Consider the following 16,602-nt stretch of genomic DNA (forward strand, 5'->3'; position numbering starts at 1 on the left):
TCCCTACCAAATGTCTTTTCCGTGGGGAACGAAAGTACAGCCCGTCGCCCCTTGCCAGGTCCCCAGGTGTAAAACCAGGACTAAGGAAGTCGCTCATTCCAGGGAACGTTTCCAGCCAGCCCAGGACACCCCGCATTGCCCCCTTCGCGTTTGTGGGGCAGCCCGGCCCCGCAAGCGCCGCCCCGGCCTGCACCCAACCCAGCTGCCCCAGGGCGCCGCCGCCACCGGGCCCGGGCCCGGGCCCCGCCGCCCGGGGAAGCCCCCGCCGGGCCCGCAGCCCGGCCAGGCGGGAAGCGCCGCCACAGGCTCGACCCCGGCAGGCTGGCGGGGCCGCGCCCGGGCGGGTGTCCGCGCCCCCGGCGGAGAAGACCCCTCGGCCGCTGGGGACAGCCCGCCGCCCCCGGCCCCGGCGGCAAACTGCTCCTCGCGTTCAGGCGGAGCTCCCCGCGGCGCAGCCCGTGCCCGCTGCCCCAGTGCCGTACCAGGGGCACCAGTGCTCCCCCAGCCGCCGCCCCGGCCGGCACCTGCCTCGGGCCGGGAGCGCCGAGACGCGGGATGGGCCGGGCCATCCGCCACCTCACGGCCAGCGGCAACGACGCGCGCGCGCCTGGCGACGGCCCCACCCGCGCGGGGCATGCCGGGAGCGGGACGGAGGCCGCGCGCAGCCGCCGCTCGGCCCAGCACCGCCCCCGCCCGCCCTCCCCGGCGGCCCGATGGTGGTGGCGGCGCGGCGCGATGAGCCGCCCGTCCTCTGCCGGCCCCGGCGCTAGCAAGCCCTGCGGCAAGCAGCAGCACGCCCCGTCCCCCGCCGTGCCCGCCGCCGTCCTCCCGGGGCCCGGCGGGGCGTCTCCGCCGCCTCCCCCGCCGCCGCCGCCGCCCCCGCCGCAGCAGCAGCAGCAGCAGCACCACGAACTGACCTCGCTCTTCGAGTGCCCCGTCTGCTTCGACTATGTGCTGCCGCCCATCCTGCAGTGCCAGGCCGGGCACCTGGTCTGCAACCAATGCCGGCAGAAGCTGAGCCTCTGCCCCACCTGCCGGGGCTCCCTCACCCCCAGCATCAGGAACCTGGCCATGGAGAAGGTGGCCTCGGCCGTGCTCTTCCCCTGCAAGGTGAGGCGCTCGGCGGGGGGCGGCCTGGGCCCTCGCTGCCCCCCGCCCTCTGGGGTCAGGCTGCCCGCGGGACCCTCGGCCGGGGGGCGGGCACACCGCGTGCACCCGCCACGCTCGGCAAGAGGGAGGGAGACCTCGCGGTGGGGGGAGGGGGCTGAGGCGGCGGGCACGGCGGGGGGGCGAGGCCCACCCGTGCCGGTGCCCAGCGCAGGCACGGCCCTGCCGCGGGGTGCGTTTCTGTAAGGGCAGGGGACCGCGTGATCCTCTCTTGGCCCGAGAAACAAACAAATCGCGGCTGCCTGCCAGCAGCCTGCCAGCGGCCGGGGCAGGTGCAGCGGCTGCGCTGGCCTGGAGCCGCACGCCGGGGGGCTGAGGAAGGGAGAGCAGCCTGGTGCGGGGGCTCCCGATGTACCTCTCGCCTTCGTTGATACAGAAACCTTGCACCTCATGATAAGACTTTAAGGGGGTTTCTAGGGTTCATCCAATGTAAGCAATCGCAGGTTCCACTTGGCAGCTCGCAAAAGGCAGTGATTTCTTGGCATTTACAATAAAGCCCATGCCACAGATACCCAGGAGTCTCCTCCTGCAGCAGCACGTGGGACACATCCAGAGCCACCACAGACAGCAAAGCTGTAGCTCTGCAGAGTCTTCCTTTTCTGCTGGTCCATGTCCCCTTCCTCCCCTTCCCCAACATAAACACAGAACAGAAAAGGAGTCGCTTGCTGACCTCCATTAGCCTGTTCAATAGTTCTGCAGGTTTCTAAAGTAAAATGAGACAATGGGAGTGCTGCCAGACTTCTAATGATTCTTCCCAATTCACTGAAAATCCTGCTCTAAATTTTGCCCTCGTGTTTGGCACAACTGGTAGATAGAAGGGCTAGACTTCCCCCCACCCAGTTATTTTAACCTATGCTGATGATGTTCAGTCTTAACAAAGTGTTTTGTGGAGGCAGCAGAAATTCTGTTGGTGTCTCTCAGTGCTAGTTCTCTGCAGCCCTCCTTCAGAAGGGGCAGGGGCTGGTAAGCTGTCAAGTCGGTAATTACATCTGAATTACTCTCCCCCCCCAGCCTGTTCTGTCTTGGCACTATTTCAAGTATTTGGATTAAACATTTAAGTCTCATTTTTCTAAGTCGGCTTTCTACTTAAAAGAACTAGGTGAACTGCTCTAAAGTTCCTTCCTAATAGACGTTGACCAGGATGGCAGATAATGTACAGACAGGCAATGCTGAGAGGGTCCTTTTTACATGTTCCTGGAGTGCCTTTTGATATACCTCTGTAATATCAAAAGCACTTCAAAACCATAGGCTGAAGTGATGGAGGGACACATACAGGAACTGCTGGAGCCATTGCTGATGTGGAATATGAGAAGAAAGTTCTAAAATACAGAGCTGTCTGTGGTGAGGTGGAGAGCTGTGGCCAGGCTGGCAGTGGGACCAATGGAGCTGGAGTGGGCACTGCTGGGCTCCGGTGGCACATGGCGAGCTTTCCAGTGAGAGCTGCGCGCAGGCACTCGCCACCTCTGCCTGCAAACGCCAGTCCCTAGCAGCAGCTTTCCCTGGCCAGCCCGCAGGAAAGTCGCTAAGGATGCACAGGGAGTAATGGCACCTCCAGAGCAAATAGTCTGTGTCAGTTCCCACAGCGTGTCAGTTCCCACAGCGTGTCAGTTCCCACAGCGTGTCAGTTCCCACAGCGTGTCAGTTCCCACAGCGTGTCAGTTCCCACAGCGTGTCAGTTCCCACAGCGTGTCAGTTCCCACAGCGTGTCAGTTCCCACAGCGCAGCATGGTTGGTGGCAAGAGCCCCTACCACCTCAGGGGGCTGGCTGGGTCACAGGTGTGGGGGGAGGCTCTTGGCAGCTGGCAGGCTTTTGATAGCATGGGGCTGTTTGACTGCTCACCCTTGAACAGGAGTTAAGCACACGGTGGCAATAACAGATGGAGTGTGGCGGTGGGAGGCAGGTCCTCTCTGCTGAACACAACAACAAGTGTATGGAGTCGGTCTCATCTGTGACAGCTGGTACTCCCTGCTTGTCATGAGCAAAACAGATGCATCCAGGCTGGAGCGGCTCCCTGGACCAGAGTCTTTGCAGCCCTTCATTTGCACCATGGTGCAGCTCTGCTACATGCAAGCTGCCAGTCTGTCCAGCAGTTGAACTGTCAGGCTGGACTCCCGCTGGATTATCCCCGTGCATGGCAGATAAACAAAGCGTGGGAGAAGGAAGAAAAAGCCTACAGACTCCTGTAAAGAGGAGAAGATAAAGACTGTCCTAACGTACCTGTCAGGTGTTACTTTATTCACTTGGTAACAGAAAGGTTTCTTATACCCTTAATTGATGAGATTGGCTTCTTGATCACCCCTTGAGGTCTTGTTTCTCCATGGGTAGAGGAGTAAGCACCAACAAAGAGAAGTATGTCTAAGAACACCCCACACCCCATTCCCCCCCTGCCCCCCAGGAGAACTGAGTAGAGATTCCTGCATCTGTTGGGCAAGTTCTGGTTCAGGTGTATCAGCTGTAAACACTTCTCCAGTTGGGCATTCTCTAAATAATAAGAAGGTGTCTAGCACATACCGAGCAGTTAAGAAAACAGCACTTCAGAAACTTCTCCAGGTATTACTCCTGTGGTTGACATTGTGCTTTTCACAGCAGTGGTGAGGAGAAAGAGGGATGCTGGTGAGGTTTGCAATGGCTGAAGCAAGTGCTGGTGATCGGGCAGCTTAGTGTCATGGTTGTGGGACTGGGAGAGCTTTGCCTCTGAGCTGGCAGTGTTCTGGTGGTCTCTGCAATAACCCAAGGTGCAGGTCTGTGCTGGCTGGCACATCAGAGGCTCCAACAGGCAGGAGGCTGTAGACTTGGCTTGTGCTGTCCTGGGGCTTGGTTTGGCTTCTTGGTACAGCACCTTCAAGCCAGTTGAGAGCTGGACAGTGATTTTGAACCAGCAGCGGCTGGTGTGCCACACCTCACAGCTGCCTGATGAGACACTAGTGCAGGCAGGAGCCCTGGGCCATGGCGTGTAGAAGGGGACAGCTGGGGCAGTGCAGGGGGTGGCAGCAGCCCCTGGCCCCAGCTGCGCATGTGGGGAAGCCGGGCGGTGCTGCTGGCAGCACAGAGAGTTCCCCTGTGCCATGCTGCCCTGGTCACACATGTGCCTCTGAGTTGCCTGGCATGGACTCGAAATAATGGTGCTCACAGGGGCCTGCTGAGGTATGACGTGTGCGCAAGCTTGCACTCTCCCTGTGCACCCACGTCTGCTCCTGAGCTACCTCGCTCGTCAGGCACCCAGAAGCTCCTCGCAGAGGTGTAAATAAGTCTCTGTTCCTCTTCCTGTGCACACCCTTTCTTTTATGTGGATTTTGTCTACCAGGAGCAATTCCAGCTCTGCTTGCTTTCACTGTTCCAAAGAGCTGCAAAGTGAAATTAGCACGCATTAATGCTTTTCAGTCTTACTTCTTGGGCCCAGAAGCAGCAACACACTGTCAGGACTGTAATTCTCAGTCGGTGTTAAGTTGGCCACAGGCAGCCAGCAGGGAGGTGACCCACCATGACCCTCGGCAGTGGGCATCCATCGGCTGCTGCAGCAGTACCAGGGGCTTCAGCAAGGACCCCCCCACGCTGCAGCCAACAGACAGCAGCTCACTGTGCGCAAAGGCCTGGCCCCGGTCTGGCTTGCCAGTGGTTTTCACAGTGTTAAGAGAACCTGATGTAAGTTTTCTGAGAGAGGAGGCTGGGGGGGGGGGGAAGTCAGAGCTCCAGAAAATGTGAAAGAACAAGTAGAGATAGTGGTCTGTCTGGAGGAGGTCCCTGCACTTCTAGAGACAACTGTGAATGGTACTCAAAATAAGTAGGATTGACACACAACACAGCTGACAGAGAAAGGGGGATTTGGCATTGCCCATGGCTGTAGCGGCTTTGAGAACTGTTCTTAAAATGCTTTCAGAAAGAATTACAGTTACTGCATCTCTGCACCTTACAGGGCATCTGGAAAAAATACAGGAGTATTTAAATCTTAAAGTCACAGTAAAGTTACTAAAAATGTGAAATGCCTTTTAGTGCTCTGAGCAATGTACGGAAGATAAAATGTGCATCACAGTCAAACTCCCAAATTAACGAGTGCTAAAAGGAATTAGTTGCTTTCTTTGATCTTCTAAATAAGTGCAAGTGGGAAATAATATAAAGGTGCTCTCTAGTTATGAAGCTGACTTAATTTGGATATAGGTTCTTATGTAACTTTGGGGGTTTTGTCCAGTACTGGCTATGAAAGAAAATAAATCCTGTGAGTTGGAAGCTTCTTCAGCAGACACCAGAATCCATTTTCATAGCAGTTGCGTGAGACATGCTGTGATCATTAGCTGCTAAACTTGGAACTGTGACCTGGCTAACTGAGCAGCGTAGGGTGGGAAAGGCGTTTCTCAATTTAACCACTTCATCCAAAGCCCATGAGAAAACAAGCAAGCGTTGTGTTCTGTTGTCATCAGCAGAACTGCAGTCCTCATGTAACCACCACTATTAGCTGAGATCTGTGCCCTGCTCTGTTTTGCTAGCCTTTTGTGGTGGGACTTGACAAACAAAGATGTTCATGCTTGAGTGATCTTGGCATGGCCATGGAAATTATGTGGGACCAGCACTCCTCATCTGCTCGCTGTAATACTATAGGCAGTTCCTGCTTGCATTTCAGTTTATAGCAGAACTTACCTCCAACATACATAGGCAAAACCTAGCCCACTACTGAGGACAGAATATCCAAGAGCAAATCCAGTGTTTGTTTACATACTGATAGCAGCCCGGTTAGGCAGCTATGTGGATGGCATTTAGGAATCAATGTATCAGGGGTTGGGGGGGCACACGGATGATGCGACCAAACACAAAAGAAAAAAAACCCACCCCCAAAAAAACCCTCCTGCATAGGTACACCCATGAGTTCTCACAGCTGTGATTAAATCAACCTAACAATAAGCACATGGGGCTTGATTTTTCAGGAGATTGAAAGCCTATCTTACCAGCTTTCCTAAGAGTGGCGATGTTCTGCATCTTGGAAGCTAGGGCAGGTATGTCATGTGAAGGGAGTCTTCCAAGATCCTCAGACACAGCCTTCTCTAAGTGGAGATACTGCTATGTTTCTGACACTCCAGATGGTTCTGGTCCTTTTGAAGAAAAGTGAATCCAGTAAATTCATTGTACTGTACTCTTAGACTTTGCTTTGTGTAAAAGCCTTGCTGCACCTCACAACCAGCGCTTTGTATTTTAAAAGTGGCAGGCATAGTGAGACTGCATATAAACTAACAAGTCTTAAATAATACCAGATTAATCACTTTCTTTAATTTTCTTTAGACAGGTGGTAGGAGGTAGGCAAAACCACTCTGTCCATAGACCACTGTTGCTAAACCATCAGTTCAAGGGAAAACATGACAGGTTTCCCATGTAAGCAAACCACTTGCAAACAGAAATTTCACATTCATGTTGTTATTGTATGCAAACTTACCTACCCCTGTATATTGTCCAGTGCTGCCTCTGCAGAGCTTTTCTTTCATTTAAAAAAAATTATGTCATTTGAAAGATTTTAAGTAAATATACTAAAGCTAAATAAGGTCACACTTCCTATTTCCAAGACATAGTAGACTCTTAGGGATTTTTTTAAAATAAAAACAGAGTTTGTTTTGGTTTTAATTGAACAGACATCTGTTACACACAGAGGTCAGCTTACATCACCTACCTGCACATGTGAATAGAGCTTGTATGCTTAATATGAAATAACACAACATTCACTGCTCCTTTCCCAGGTGAGTCATAACAGCAGACCCAGCACTGGTGGCAGAGCAGTTTATAAATGCACTCTGCTGGGTCCCTGGCTGTGGCCCAAGCTGGGTTCCTCACCAGTGCAAGGCTCTGGAAAGCACTTGCCATTTTCTGGGCTGGACCTCACTATGGATCCCCAGGAGAGCTCCCTAGGATCACTGCTAGACTGGGCTGAGCATCTGTACCCAAGCTTCTGTATATACTTTGACAGGCTGGAGGAATCTTGAAAGCAGGAACAGGTGTTTTACAAAGCTCTGGAGAAGGGAGGAGCACAAGAAGGTGTCGGTCCTCGTCGGCTCCCTGAACATTGCTGACACACATACAGGAGCAGATAGGCCTCTTCTTTCCAAAAGCATTATTTGTATCTCAAGCTACTTGCATACTAGAGGGAGAGTTTGCTGGGTAGAGCAAGCGGGATTTGGACTATTCCCAGCTCTGCCACTGATTTCCCATGTGGCTTCAGACAAGTTACTTATCCTGTGTCCCTGCCTGCCTTCATTTGCAGGGTTGATAATACTGGTCTGCCTCTGCTGAGCACTTTCAAGCTTAACTGATGGTTTCCAAATGCTTTGGGACACTCAGACAGTTATCCTGTCAAAGTGAGGTTCAGAGCAGCACATGTGGAGTGATACATGTGGCAAGAACATGGCATGCTACGTCATGTGTATGGTGATGACCTCTGAGCTGACTGTTCCGCTTGGGAAAGAGAATACAGTGCTAAACAAACAACTATGAAAACAAGTATATAATACTTTCCAGCATGAAATACTACAAATGATGAGAAGCGCAATGAAAAAGCAGAAAACAGTCATGCCAGGCCAGGCACTAGTGGCATGCCTGCACTGTTAACACTGTGCGCAGCCCTGGCTCCCAGTCTCAAGGATGGGGTAGAGGTGGAAAAGGTGTCCCAGGTCAAGTAGCTCAAAGGTATCATATAACCTGTACACGGGAGAGATGAAGCAGGCTTTTTGAATGACATTCGCCAAGCAGCATGAAGACAGCAAGTCAGTTTTTGCTGTTCATCATCTCCCATCATTGGTAGGGCTCCTTACCACACGAAACCCGCAGTGATGGGTTTGGGAGCATGCCAAAGCAGATACTTCTCCCAATAAAGGGCAAAAGCCACCGCTATTTGCTTGTCATTGTATTTACACTCTCGCTTCTGTAGTCACGGCTGGTCACTTATGCGTAGACGTCTGGGTTTGCCCTGTCAGCAGCTTATATATTCTTATTTTTGTTAATGAGGTTCAGACGCAGAGCTGCTTTTCAACACCTTGCACGACTGAAGTGCTAACAGGGGATATGAACCTGGGAAAGGCCAGTGGGGCTGGAAGCACACACGTACCTGGGTCCCTGCAAGGCATGGCAGACCATGTGTTTCCAGTGAAGAGGCTTCTGCCTGGGGCAGGAGGACCCCTTTGTTCCACTTCAGCACCCTGCAATAAAGCCAATAGCAGAGGATTAAGCAGAAGGGGCAGACAGAGTAAGTGAAAACTCACCTTAACTCTTCATGGCTTATAAAACAAGCTCCTCCAGAAGCACAAGGTCTAGTTTCTGTCCCAGTATTCCTAGTGCCATTTTCACAGCATGGGTGATTTGCATCTGGGGCATTTAACCCTTTCAGCTGAACCCTCTTGCACACATATTAACCCAGAAATAATAAATTATGCTGAAACCAGGACTTGGTTATATCTGTCCTCAAGGAAGTGTCATAGCACCCTTAAGCAGCCATGCACATATGTAACCTGTGTGGTAGTGTTAACAGCAGTGCTGATACCACTACAGATACCTACGGACTGTGGGAGCTGTGCTCTTGGGGAGAACAGGAGAGGCTTTTTTTTTTCTATGGAGGTAGCATGACAGCAGTAGGTCAGTGTGGACAATGGAACTGACTGCAGAAAAAGGAAAAGCTACCCTGGATGTTTAAAGAAAATTAACCCTCTGAGTTGCCCAATGACATTGAGAGAAGTTAGATGGTACTTGTGTGCTAGCTTTCTGCTCAGTGAAAAATCATCCTCTCTCTTTCCACTTCTCACAATTGCAGTGTTGAAACTGTTCCAGTGTTTAAAAAAAGCTGTGGGGAATATGCATTTGAATTTAATGAGAGTGCTTTTGCTCTGTGATGGTAATAAGGTACGTCTGTTTAAAATACATCACTCTAGTAGCTGTTTGCTGAAACTAGAATCCTTTGTTCTTTTTAAAGAAAAGAAAAATCCAAACCAGGACTACTTCAGCTGATCTGGACTGATCAGATCTAACTACAACAACAAATGTAACTACAACTCAGCCTTACAATCCATTTTATCTAAGTGCTTGCATTAGGAAAAAAAAAAAACCAACTACAAAAGACAAGAAGAATCCATTTTAAAATGGAAACAAAAATAAGTAAAGCTCAATTCTGAATCCAGGGCTGAACAGAAGTATCTAATGTAAAATTTGCTATGAGAACAAGAATTCTGGTTGATAACCAGTTTCCAGTTGACAGGTGGGAGCAGTGGACACTAGTGCTGGTGCCTTTCCTGATGGCTTGTATTTGGTCTTTTTCTAGTATGCCACAACAGGCTGCTCTCTGACACTCCATCACACAGAAAAGCCAGAACACGAAGACATCTGTGAGTATCGTCCCTACTCCTGCCCATGCCCTGGTGCCTCTTGTAAATGGCAGGGATCCTTGGAAGCTGTGATGTCCCACCTCATGCATGCCCACAAAAGCATTACCACCCTTCAGGGAGAAGACATCGTTTTTCTTGCCACAGACATTAACCTTCCTGGGGCAGTTGACTGGGTGATGATGCAGTCGTGCTTCGGTCACCACTTCATGCTGGTGCTGGAGAAACAAGAGAAGTATGAAGGTCACCAACAGTTTTTTGCCATTGTGCTGCTCATCGGCACCCGTAAGCAAGCAGAGAACTTTGCATACAGACTGGAGCTGAACGGCAACCGCCGCCGGCTGACCTGGGAGGCAACACCCCGCTCCATCCACGATGGGGTGGCTGCAGCCATTCTGAACAGTGACTGCCTCGTTTTTGATACGGCTATAGCACACCTTTTTGCTGACAACGGAAACCTCGGCATTAACGTGACTATTTCTACATGTTGTCCGTGATGTATTTGCATAGCTAGCAAAACCTAGGCTGTCTGGACACTGCTTTACTTCACCATGGGTTTTCTTGTTGGGTTTTTTTTTTGTTTTTTTTTGTTTTTTTAAATGATATTCAACTATGTCATCGTGTGTATGCTAAGGTTCCTAACTAGCCAACATTTTTAACTTTGGAGAGAAGAGGAACAAGAGCATCCTGTAAGTAATGCAAGTGGGAAAAGGTCTTTTTAAATTCTTGGGTGCCTTAGGAAGATTCCACACACAATTAGTTACCTTTTTTAATTTAACCATCTGTTATTTAAAGAGTGCTTCCATTAGACATACGGCTTAAGAGACTTGAAGGTCTGCATTCCTGTTTGGAGCACACCTAAAAGCCCTTTCAGCAGGAACACAGACTTTCACTGGTGAGCTTTAATAACAGTTTTTAGTGGGTGGGAAAGGAAATAAATCCAAACAACCTCTCAGTGAGAAGTTGTGATTCAAAGGGGAACAATAGGTACTTCAGTGTTGATACTCCATTTCCTGCTGCCTTATTAAAAAGGGATGGGCACTGGATCGTTTGCTGTGTTTTTAAGAGAAAAAAAGGGGAGGAGGGACTGGGGTGATGCATGGTAGTTTCACAGAGCATGGCAACTGCCAGCTCCTGTCCATTTTAGGGGGATCAGTGAGCCAAGCACATGGCACGAGCACTCACAGCTGGGTACAGGTGAAAGCAGGAGGCACGTACCCTACGTATCTCAAACAGCTAGAGCAAACAATATAGAAATACACTCAAGCAGTCCACGTGCAGCTTCCCTTGGAGACAAGTAATACTTGACTATTGATTATTGTAAAAGACTAATAATATAGCAAGAGCTTTATGGCCAGTGTTGCGTCATTTGCTATTTAAGTTTTGTTGCCATATTTACTTTTATTTTGTAATAAATATTTTGCAAAAACTACACTGCATAGCATCCTGTGCTAACATGCCTGTGCGTGGCAGTAGCTGTTGCTTCCCGGTTACTTTGTGCCCTCTGCCTTGCTAGATCTGCTGGGTTCCCCTGGCACGGCATGGGCCAGCTCACCCAGGCAAGCAGCAGGCACGCTTGCCCGTGCCACCTCCCAGCCCTGCTGCTGGAGAGGGCTACCTTACAGCACTAGCAGAACCAAACCGGGTGGGGATTTGAGTCCTAGGGGCAACTGTGACAGCCTGACTAGTGCAAATTGAAATCACAGTCTGTCACCCACCAAAGCTGAATCTGCCCGCAGCTCCCCCTCTGCAGCCAGAGCCTTCTGTCTGAATCACATAAGAAAAATACTAGTTCCACGTACAGCTTTACAGAATATTAAGATGTTTGCCACTTGCAAGAGGCAATGAGTTGTGAGGTGGTACAGTCCGCTGAGTTACTTAACAGTAGGGAACTTCACGATAGTGAAGTAAATACACTTCACATGTAAAAATACACATAAACAGATGAAGCTTGGTGTGAATAAATATAGTAATACATAGTGAGGATAAACAGTCCTAAATGCATTCCTCTAAGGAAGAGCTCTTTAGAGTTATGACAGAGTCCTATGCAAACCATCCAGCACCTGGTGGCAGTCCCCAGAAAAGCACGAGAGAATGACCAGAACCACATCAACAAAGGGAAGCTTGTTCCAGCCTTGAGAATTTGGAAGTGACCACAGAAAAAAACCCCCAAACTTCCAAGGAATTACTCTAATCTTGTCATGTCCAGTTCCTATAAAGGTCCTACATTTGATCTCATTTACAATGTGCTGGCAGAACTCCAGGAGCAGAGTGAACTAATTTACACCTGCTTAAGCAGGATCAAAGTCAAGCTCAGGCTCTGACAGGCGTTAACACCTGTGCTTTCAGCAGAACTTGTTAAACAAGTATTCCTAAGGATTCAATTCATTTTCCCATATTTCAGCAACATTTATAGTGGAAGATAATTTTTCTTACTGACAGTTGGAGCATAAGAGATTTTTCATGTAAAACAAAACTCAGTGTGTCTTTGATTATTGGATTAATTAATAGCATTAATCCTGCTGTGTTGCCTATAACCCACATTAGGTAGGTTAACATTATTTCAGTAGGTCTTTCCACACCATTCAGTTTTAAGGGAATGGCAAACTTTTGTTTCCTCTCACAGCAAAACAAAACCCCGACACCTGGTATCTTTTCTGACTGAAACTGAATTTAGGATAAGGAATACCTGAGCTGCTGCTGCCAAAAAGTGCTGTGTTTCCTCTTCAGATCACTGAGTGAACAGGTGACATTCATTCCAGCACTTGATCCAAGTGTTTCAGGTTTTTTCCCCTACACAGCTGGGTGCAATGTAGCTGGTAGGGCTTCCCAAGGGTGACATCCAAGGGTCAGAGGCAGGAGAGGCATGCAGGGCACCAGCACCTTGCCAAGGGAAGTGGTGGTACGTCAGTAAATGTGTGAAAGTTCCTCAAAATATTCAGAAAAAAAGTTACCGAGACCAGCCTGGTTTTCTTAACAAAACTCCTGACCACCAACAAAGCAATCTGACTTTGAAATGGATGAAGATGCCCAGGGAAAACTGCCCAGGAGTCGGCCACAAAAAGGGAGCTGCAGCAGGCAGACCTTGCTGCCACTGGGAGCCCTCCCACTGCCCAGCCAGGCTACAGCAAACGGCAGGCACGCAATAGCCCCTCTCAGCTGTACTCAACACCGCCTGGGAGCCAGTAACTGCACAAGGCCACCTGGGCAACCACGAGTTGTGCCTATGAAGCAGTTTTTCTGTTGAGTTGCTATAGTATGTTGTTGACAGCTCTCCCTAAAAACAACTTCCACTTTAAACACAAAAATGCAAAAACTTTCAGGTACTGGGTAATTTGTAACAAGAGTATAGCACAACTCAGCTGGTTCCTGACTGTATCTGTGCCAGCGTCAGGCTGTGTTTGGTGTTGGGACAGGAGCTCACCTCCAACCACACCACAGTGCTGGCCACACCGCAGCCAGAAGCGAGAGCTGTGGCAATACCGTGATCTGTGCCAAGCAACCGTGGAAGCACTCTCACAAGACCCCAACGCTACAGGGAGCTGTTGGCACCAGTGCCAGCTGAGCAGCATGTCCAAAGACCGCACTAGTACCACAGGCTGCACCGCAACATACTCTATTTTTACAAATGACTGAGACATAATTTGCTCCAGAACTCACGTGCTTATAAGCCAAATGCAAATTCCTACACAACACCCAGATAATGTAGTACATGTGCGTTGTCCTAAAGTGAACTAAAGCCTGCATTTGTTTGCAAACAATGTATCTGAAGAAAAAGGCTTGCCTTCAAGCTGTAAGCGCAAACTCCTTGGAGGGAATCAACAGCACCTAGTCCCACGGGACACATCAGCAACAGACGCTTGTTAAATGACACAAACAGGAGAAAACCGTATAGGCAGGTGTGTCAGGTGCAGGTGTGTCAGACGGCCAGCCGAGCTGCCGCCGGCCCTCCCGCGGTCGGCCCACGCGCAGGGAGCGGTGGCCGCAGCAGCGGCACGAGGCCCCAGCGGGGCCCGGCGCTCCTGCACCGCCTCGTGCACCTTCAGCTCCCGGGGCGGCGCCGTTTGGGCCCCCCGCCCTGGCCGGGCGCCCGGGGCGGCTCTCCCACCGACAGCCCCTGCTCCACCACACGCAGGGCCCCGGCCTGCAGCTTTACGGGGCGCCCTGTGTCGCTTCCGCCAGCGGAGGAGGCCGCCCCGGCCGACCGGGGAGCAGCGGCCCGGTGCCGCCGGGGCCTGCAGCAGAACCACCCCGTCCGGCCGCCCCCGCCGCCGGGCCCTGTCCCGGCAGCCCCCGCGCCCTCCGCGTCGCCCTGGAGACGGCGCGCGCCAGCGCCTGGGCCGGGGCCGGGCCGCGCGGAGCAAGGAGCGGAGGGGCCGGGTAGCTCCTTCCCGCACCGCCCCTCTCGCTGCCACGGGCGGCGCCCGCCGGCTGAGGACAGGGCACTGGCGCGGGCCCGCGGGAGCTGCCCCTCCCGGCGCGGGCGGGCTGCGGCGAGCACTCTCGGCCGCCAGGCCGCGCCGGCTGCACCTGCCGCGGGCGGATGTTGACGCGGTACGTTCGGAAAAAGACTCTTCACCGGCGGGAGCGCGGCAGCTGCTTCGGGGCTGCTGCGCGCGGCTGAGGGCGGGTTTGTGCGTTACGCAGAGGGAGGTGGCAACGCCAGGCGGGGCCAAGCGGAGACCCGGGGGCGGCTTCGCAGGGAAGCGTGCGTGCGTGCGTGCGCGCCCGCCCTGCCGCTTCCCAGAGATCCTTCCGCAGAGCGGCGGCAGGCACCCAGGCCGCCGCCCAGGGCCGCCCATCGCGGTGCCGCCGCTCAACGAACGCCCGGCGCCGCCAGCCCGGGGCGGAGCTCAGGAGGCGGCGGCAGCAGCAGCGCCCCGGTCCCTGCGCGAGGAACCGCCAGAGCCCCGAAAACGCGTCGGCTTTTCCCCCCTCCTGCTCAGCCGAGCCCGGAGGCACGGCATCGCACCCCTGCCCGCGGCGTCAGCGGCACGTGCTGCCCCCTCCCACCCCCTTTGCGCACACCGTGCAGGCCCGGTGCTTCACGCCGAGCGCCAGGCAGCACTGCTCTCCTCAGCAGGAGAAAGTCTCCTGCATCTCGCGTGCCTCTCAGAGCAAGAGCGACCCGCGACCCGGGCCACGAAACACAGCGCAGCTACTGGAAGTGCTAGGGAAAGCTGCGTGCAGACCCAACCACACAGGAAGGGGACGTCCACAGCCCATGGCAGATAAACGTCGCTCTCTTTCAGCCGTTGGAGGGCGTTTGTGTGGAAATGCACTGTGAATGCATTTGCAGCAGTGAAGCGTTGTAGGCTTTGTACTTCAGGTGGAGCTTCAAAAGTCCTTGGGATGATGACTGTTGCTGTAACGATCAAAGAGCAGAATAACCAAACTTGTGCCAGGGGTAAACCATCTACCTGGGTTTGGATGCAGTGCCGGTAGAACGAGATGATACAGAAGCTGCAAAGCCCCTTAGAGAGGGCAGAGTAAGAACGTGGAGCATCCACCTGCCCTGAGCACCATGCCCCAGGTACCAGGCCCTGGGTCCCTCCATGCCACAGTGCACCCAGAGCCGTGCCCTGGCAGTGCAGCTCCACTGATGCACTTTGTGCTCCCTGAAGCTGCTGTTTCTCAGGTGGGGTTTGTGATCAGTTGCCCATCTGTGACACAGCTTGATTGTAGAGGATGATAACTGCACATCTTTGAACTACAGTTTAAAAAAAGTTCAAGCAAACCAGTAGCCACATCATTCAGCCTTCTAAAAGTATAAGTGGCTCCCATAGCACTGCTTTCCGCTTTTCCTCCTGTGTTGATGCATTCACTTCCAGGTGCATTCCCAAGCTGTGGTTCCCACTGCAGGCCTGGAAGCTGGCTGTTGACCTGGGGCTGTTGTGATTTTTACCCCATCCTTTTCAAACACGTTCTGATTTTTCCATACTTTCCAAAAGAAGAACTTAGAAAGGATTTGGTATTTCTGCTTGCCCAGAGTTTCATCTCACTGAGTGTTTTCTGGGAAGCAGAACAAGCTTACTTAGAAGGGCAAGACAAATTGGGCGGCAAGAAGGGGGGACTGAAATTCAAGATTAAAATATTTAGGAATGTGTTTAGTGTGCCTGAAGGGGAGGCTATGGCAGCTGGCATGCTGGCCATCTCAGTGTTCAAACAGAAAGTGATGTATATGGGAAGCACACAGTTGTGCACCTGAGGCAGCTGGATGTCAGTAGCGCTGCCCACTGAGAGGAGAGTTGGGACTCCTGGGGACAGCGACAGACACCCAGTCATCTGGCATGCTTCCCATTGCCCCAAAGACCAAACAACCCTTCGCTGTACTCCTTTGTACAAGTATTGATTGTGCTTGGAAATGAGAAAAAATTTCAATTGTCTCTATAGCTCTTTCTCCTTGGGACAAGAGAGGCTGGAAATGCTTTAGAGGATAATGCAGTATTAGAGATTAGTGCTACAAGTCACCCTAAGCACTGAATGACTCCAGTGGGACGATTTTGTAAAGCCCTGATCCAATTTTAGTACCCAGTTCCAGTCCCTCAGGCATTTGGGAAGGGTGACATGCAGATCCCAAGCCGCCCTTCTGAAAGCGTAGGACCAAGTCTGGCAAGGTGGTCTTGGGCAGCTGACGTAGTTGGTGAGAAAAGGCTGGCATGCTGAAAAAGGAAGAGAACAAGCATGGCTAGAAGATGAGCTTTCTGAGAACACAGCACTGCTGTTAAGTAATTCTCCTTATCGCTTTTACTTGCAGCCCTGTCAGAATAGTTCAGCAGCTAAGATGTTTTGTGTGACATGGAGATAAGGAGGCACCCAGGTTGCATATATACATTTTATGCTTAATTAATGGTTTTACCCCTGAACCAAGATACGACTCCACATTGCTTTTGATATTTTTTCTACATGGAGTCCAAAGACTGTGAGGCTGTTCAAGAAATCGCTGTGCATGCTCCCCTCCATAGGCCTGTCGACCCTTCTGGCCTACAGACCCAAACTGTCACAAGAAAACGTACAGATTGAGGTGGGTCAGTGGTGGGCATTCCCTACTGTGTGGCTTTTTTTGTCTATTTTAATTCCTACGATTCCCAC

At 51.9% G+C, this 16,602-nt stretch overlaps 1 protein-coding gene and 1 long non-coding RNA gene across 3 annotated transcripts; one reads left to right on the forward strand and one right to left on the reverse strand.

Annotated features, from left to right (window-relative positions):
* The first annotated feature begins 646 nt into the window (after positions 1 to 646).
* SIAH2 (siah E3 ubiquitin protein ligase 2) lies at positions 647 to 10,942 on the forward strand. Its single transcript, XM_055723964.1, has 2 exons — positions 647 to 1,110; positions 9,450 to 10,942. The coding sequence occupies exons 1-2, from the start codon at positions 736 to 738 to the stop codon at positions 10,005 to 10,007; spliced, it is 933 nt and encodes a 310-aa protein (XP_055579939.1). The 5' UTR covers positions 647 to 735; the 3' UTR covers positions 10,008 to 10,942.
* On the reverse strand, positions 3,383 to 9,456 carry LOC129737076 (uncharacterized). 2 transcript variants are annotated; one of them, XR_008734505.1, is made up of 2 exons: positions 6,106 to 9,456; positions 3,383 to 4,007 (listed from the first exon to the last, which is right to left on the reverse strand). It is a non-coding gene; the product is annotated as an uncharacterized LOC129737076 (long non-coding RNA). The 2 variants fall into 2 exon arrangements; XR_008734506.1 differs by having other exon boundaries at positions 3,383 to 4,512.
* Positions 10,943 to 16,602: the final 5,660 nt, after the last annotated feature.

This window comes from Falco cherrug, chromosome 11 (assembly GCF_023634085.1).
Source record: "Falco cherrug isolate bFalChe1 chromosome 11, bFalChe1.pri, whole genome shotgun sequence".
In the NCBI taxonomy this organism is placed as follows: Eukaryota; Metazoa; Chordata; class Aves; order Falconiformes; family Falconidae; genus Falco; species Falco cherrug.

Coding starts and splice junctions, on each gene's coding strand:
- SIAH2 (XM_055723964.1), top strand. CDS start 736: ATGAGCCGCCCGTCCTCTGCCGGCCCCGGCGCTAGCAAGCCCTGCGGC. Junction 1,111..9,449: donor CCGTGCTCTTCCCCTGCAAG/GTGAGGCGCTCG, acceptor GTCTTTTTCTAG/TATGCCACAACAGGCTGCTC.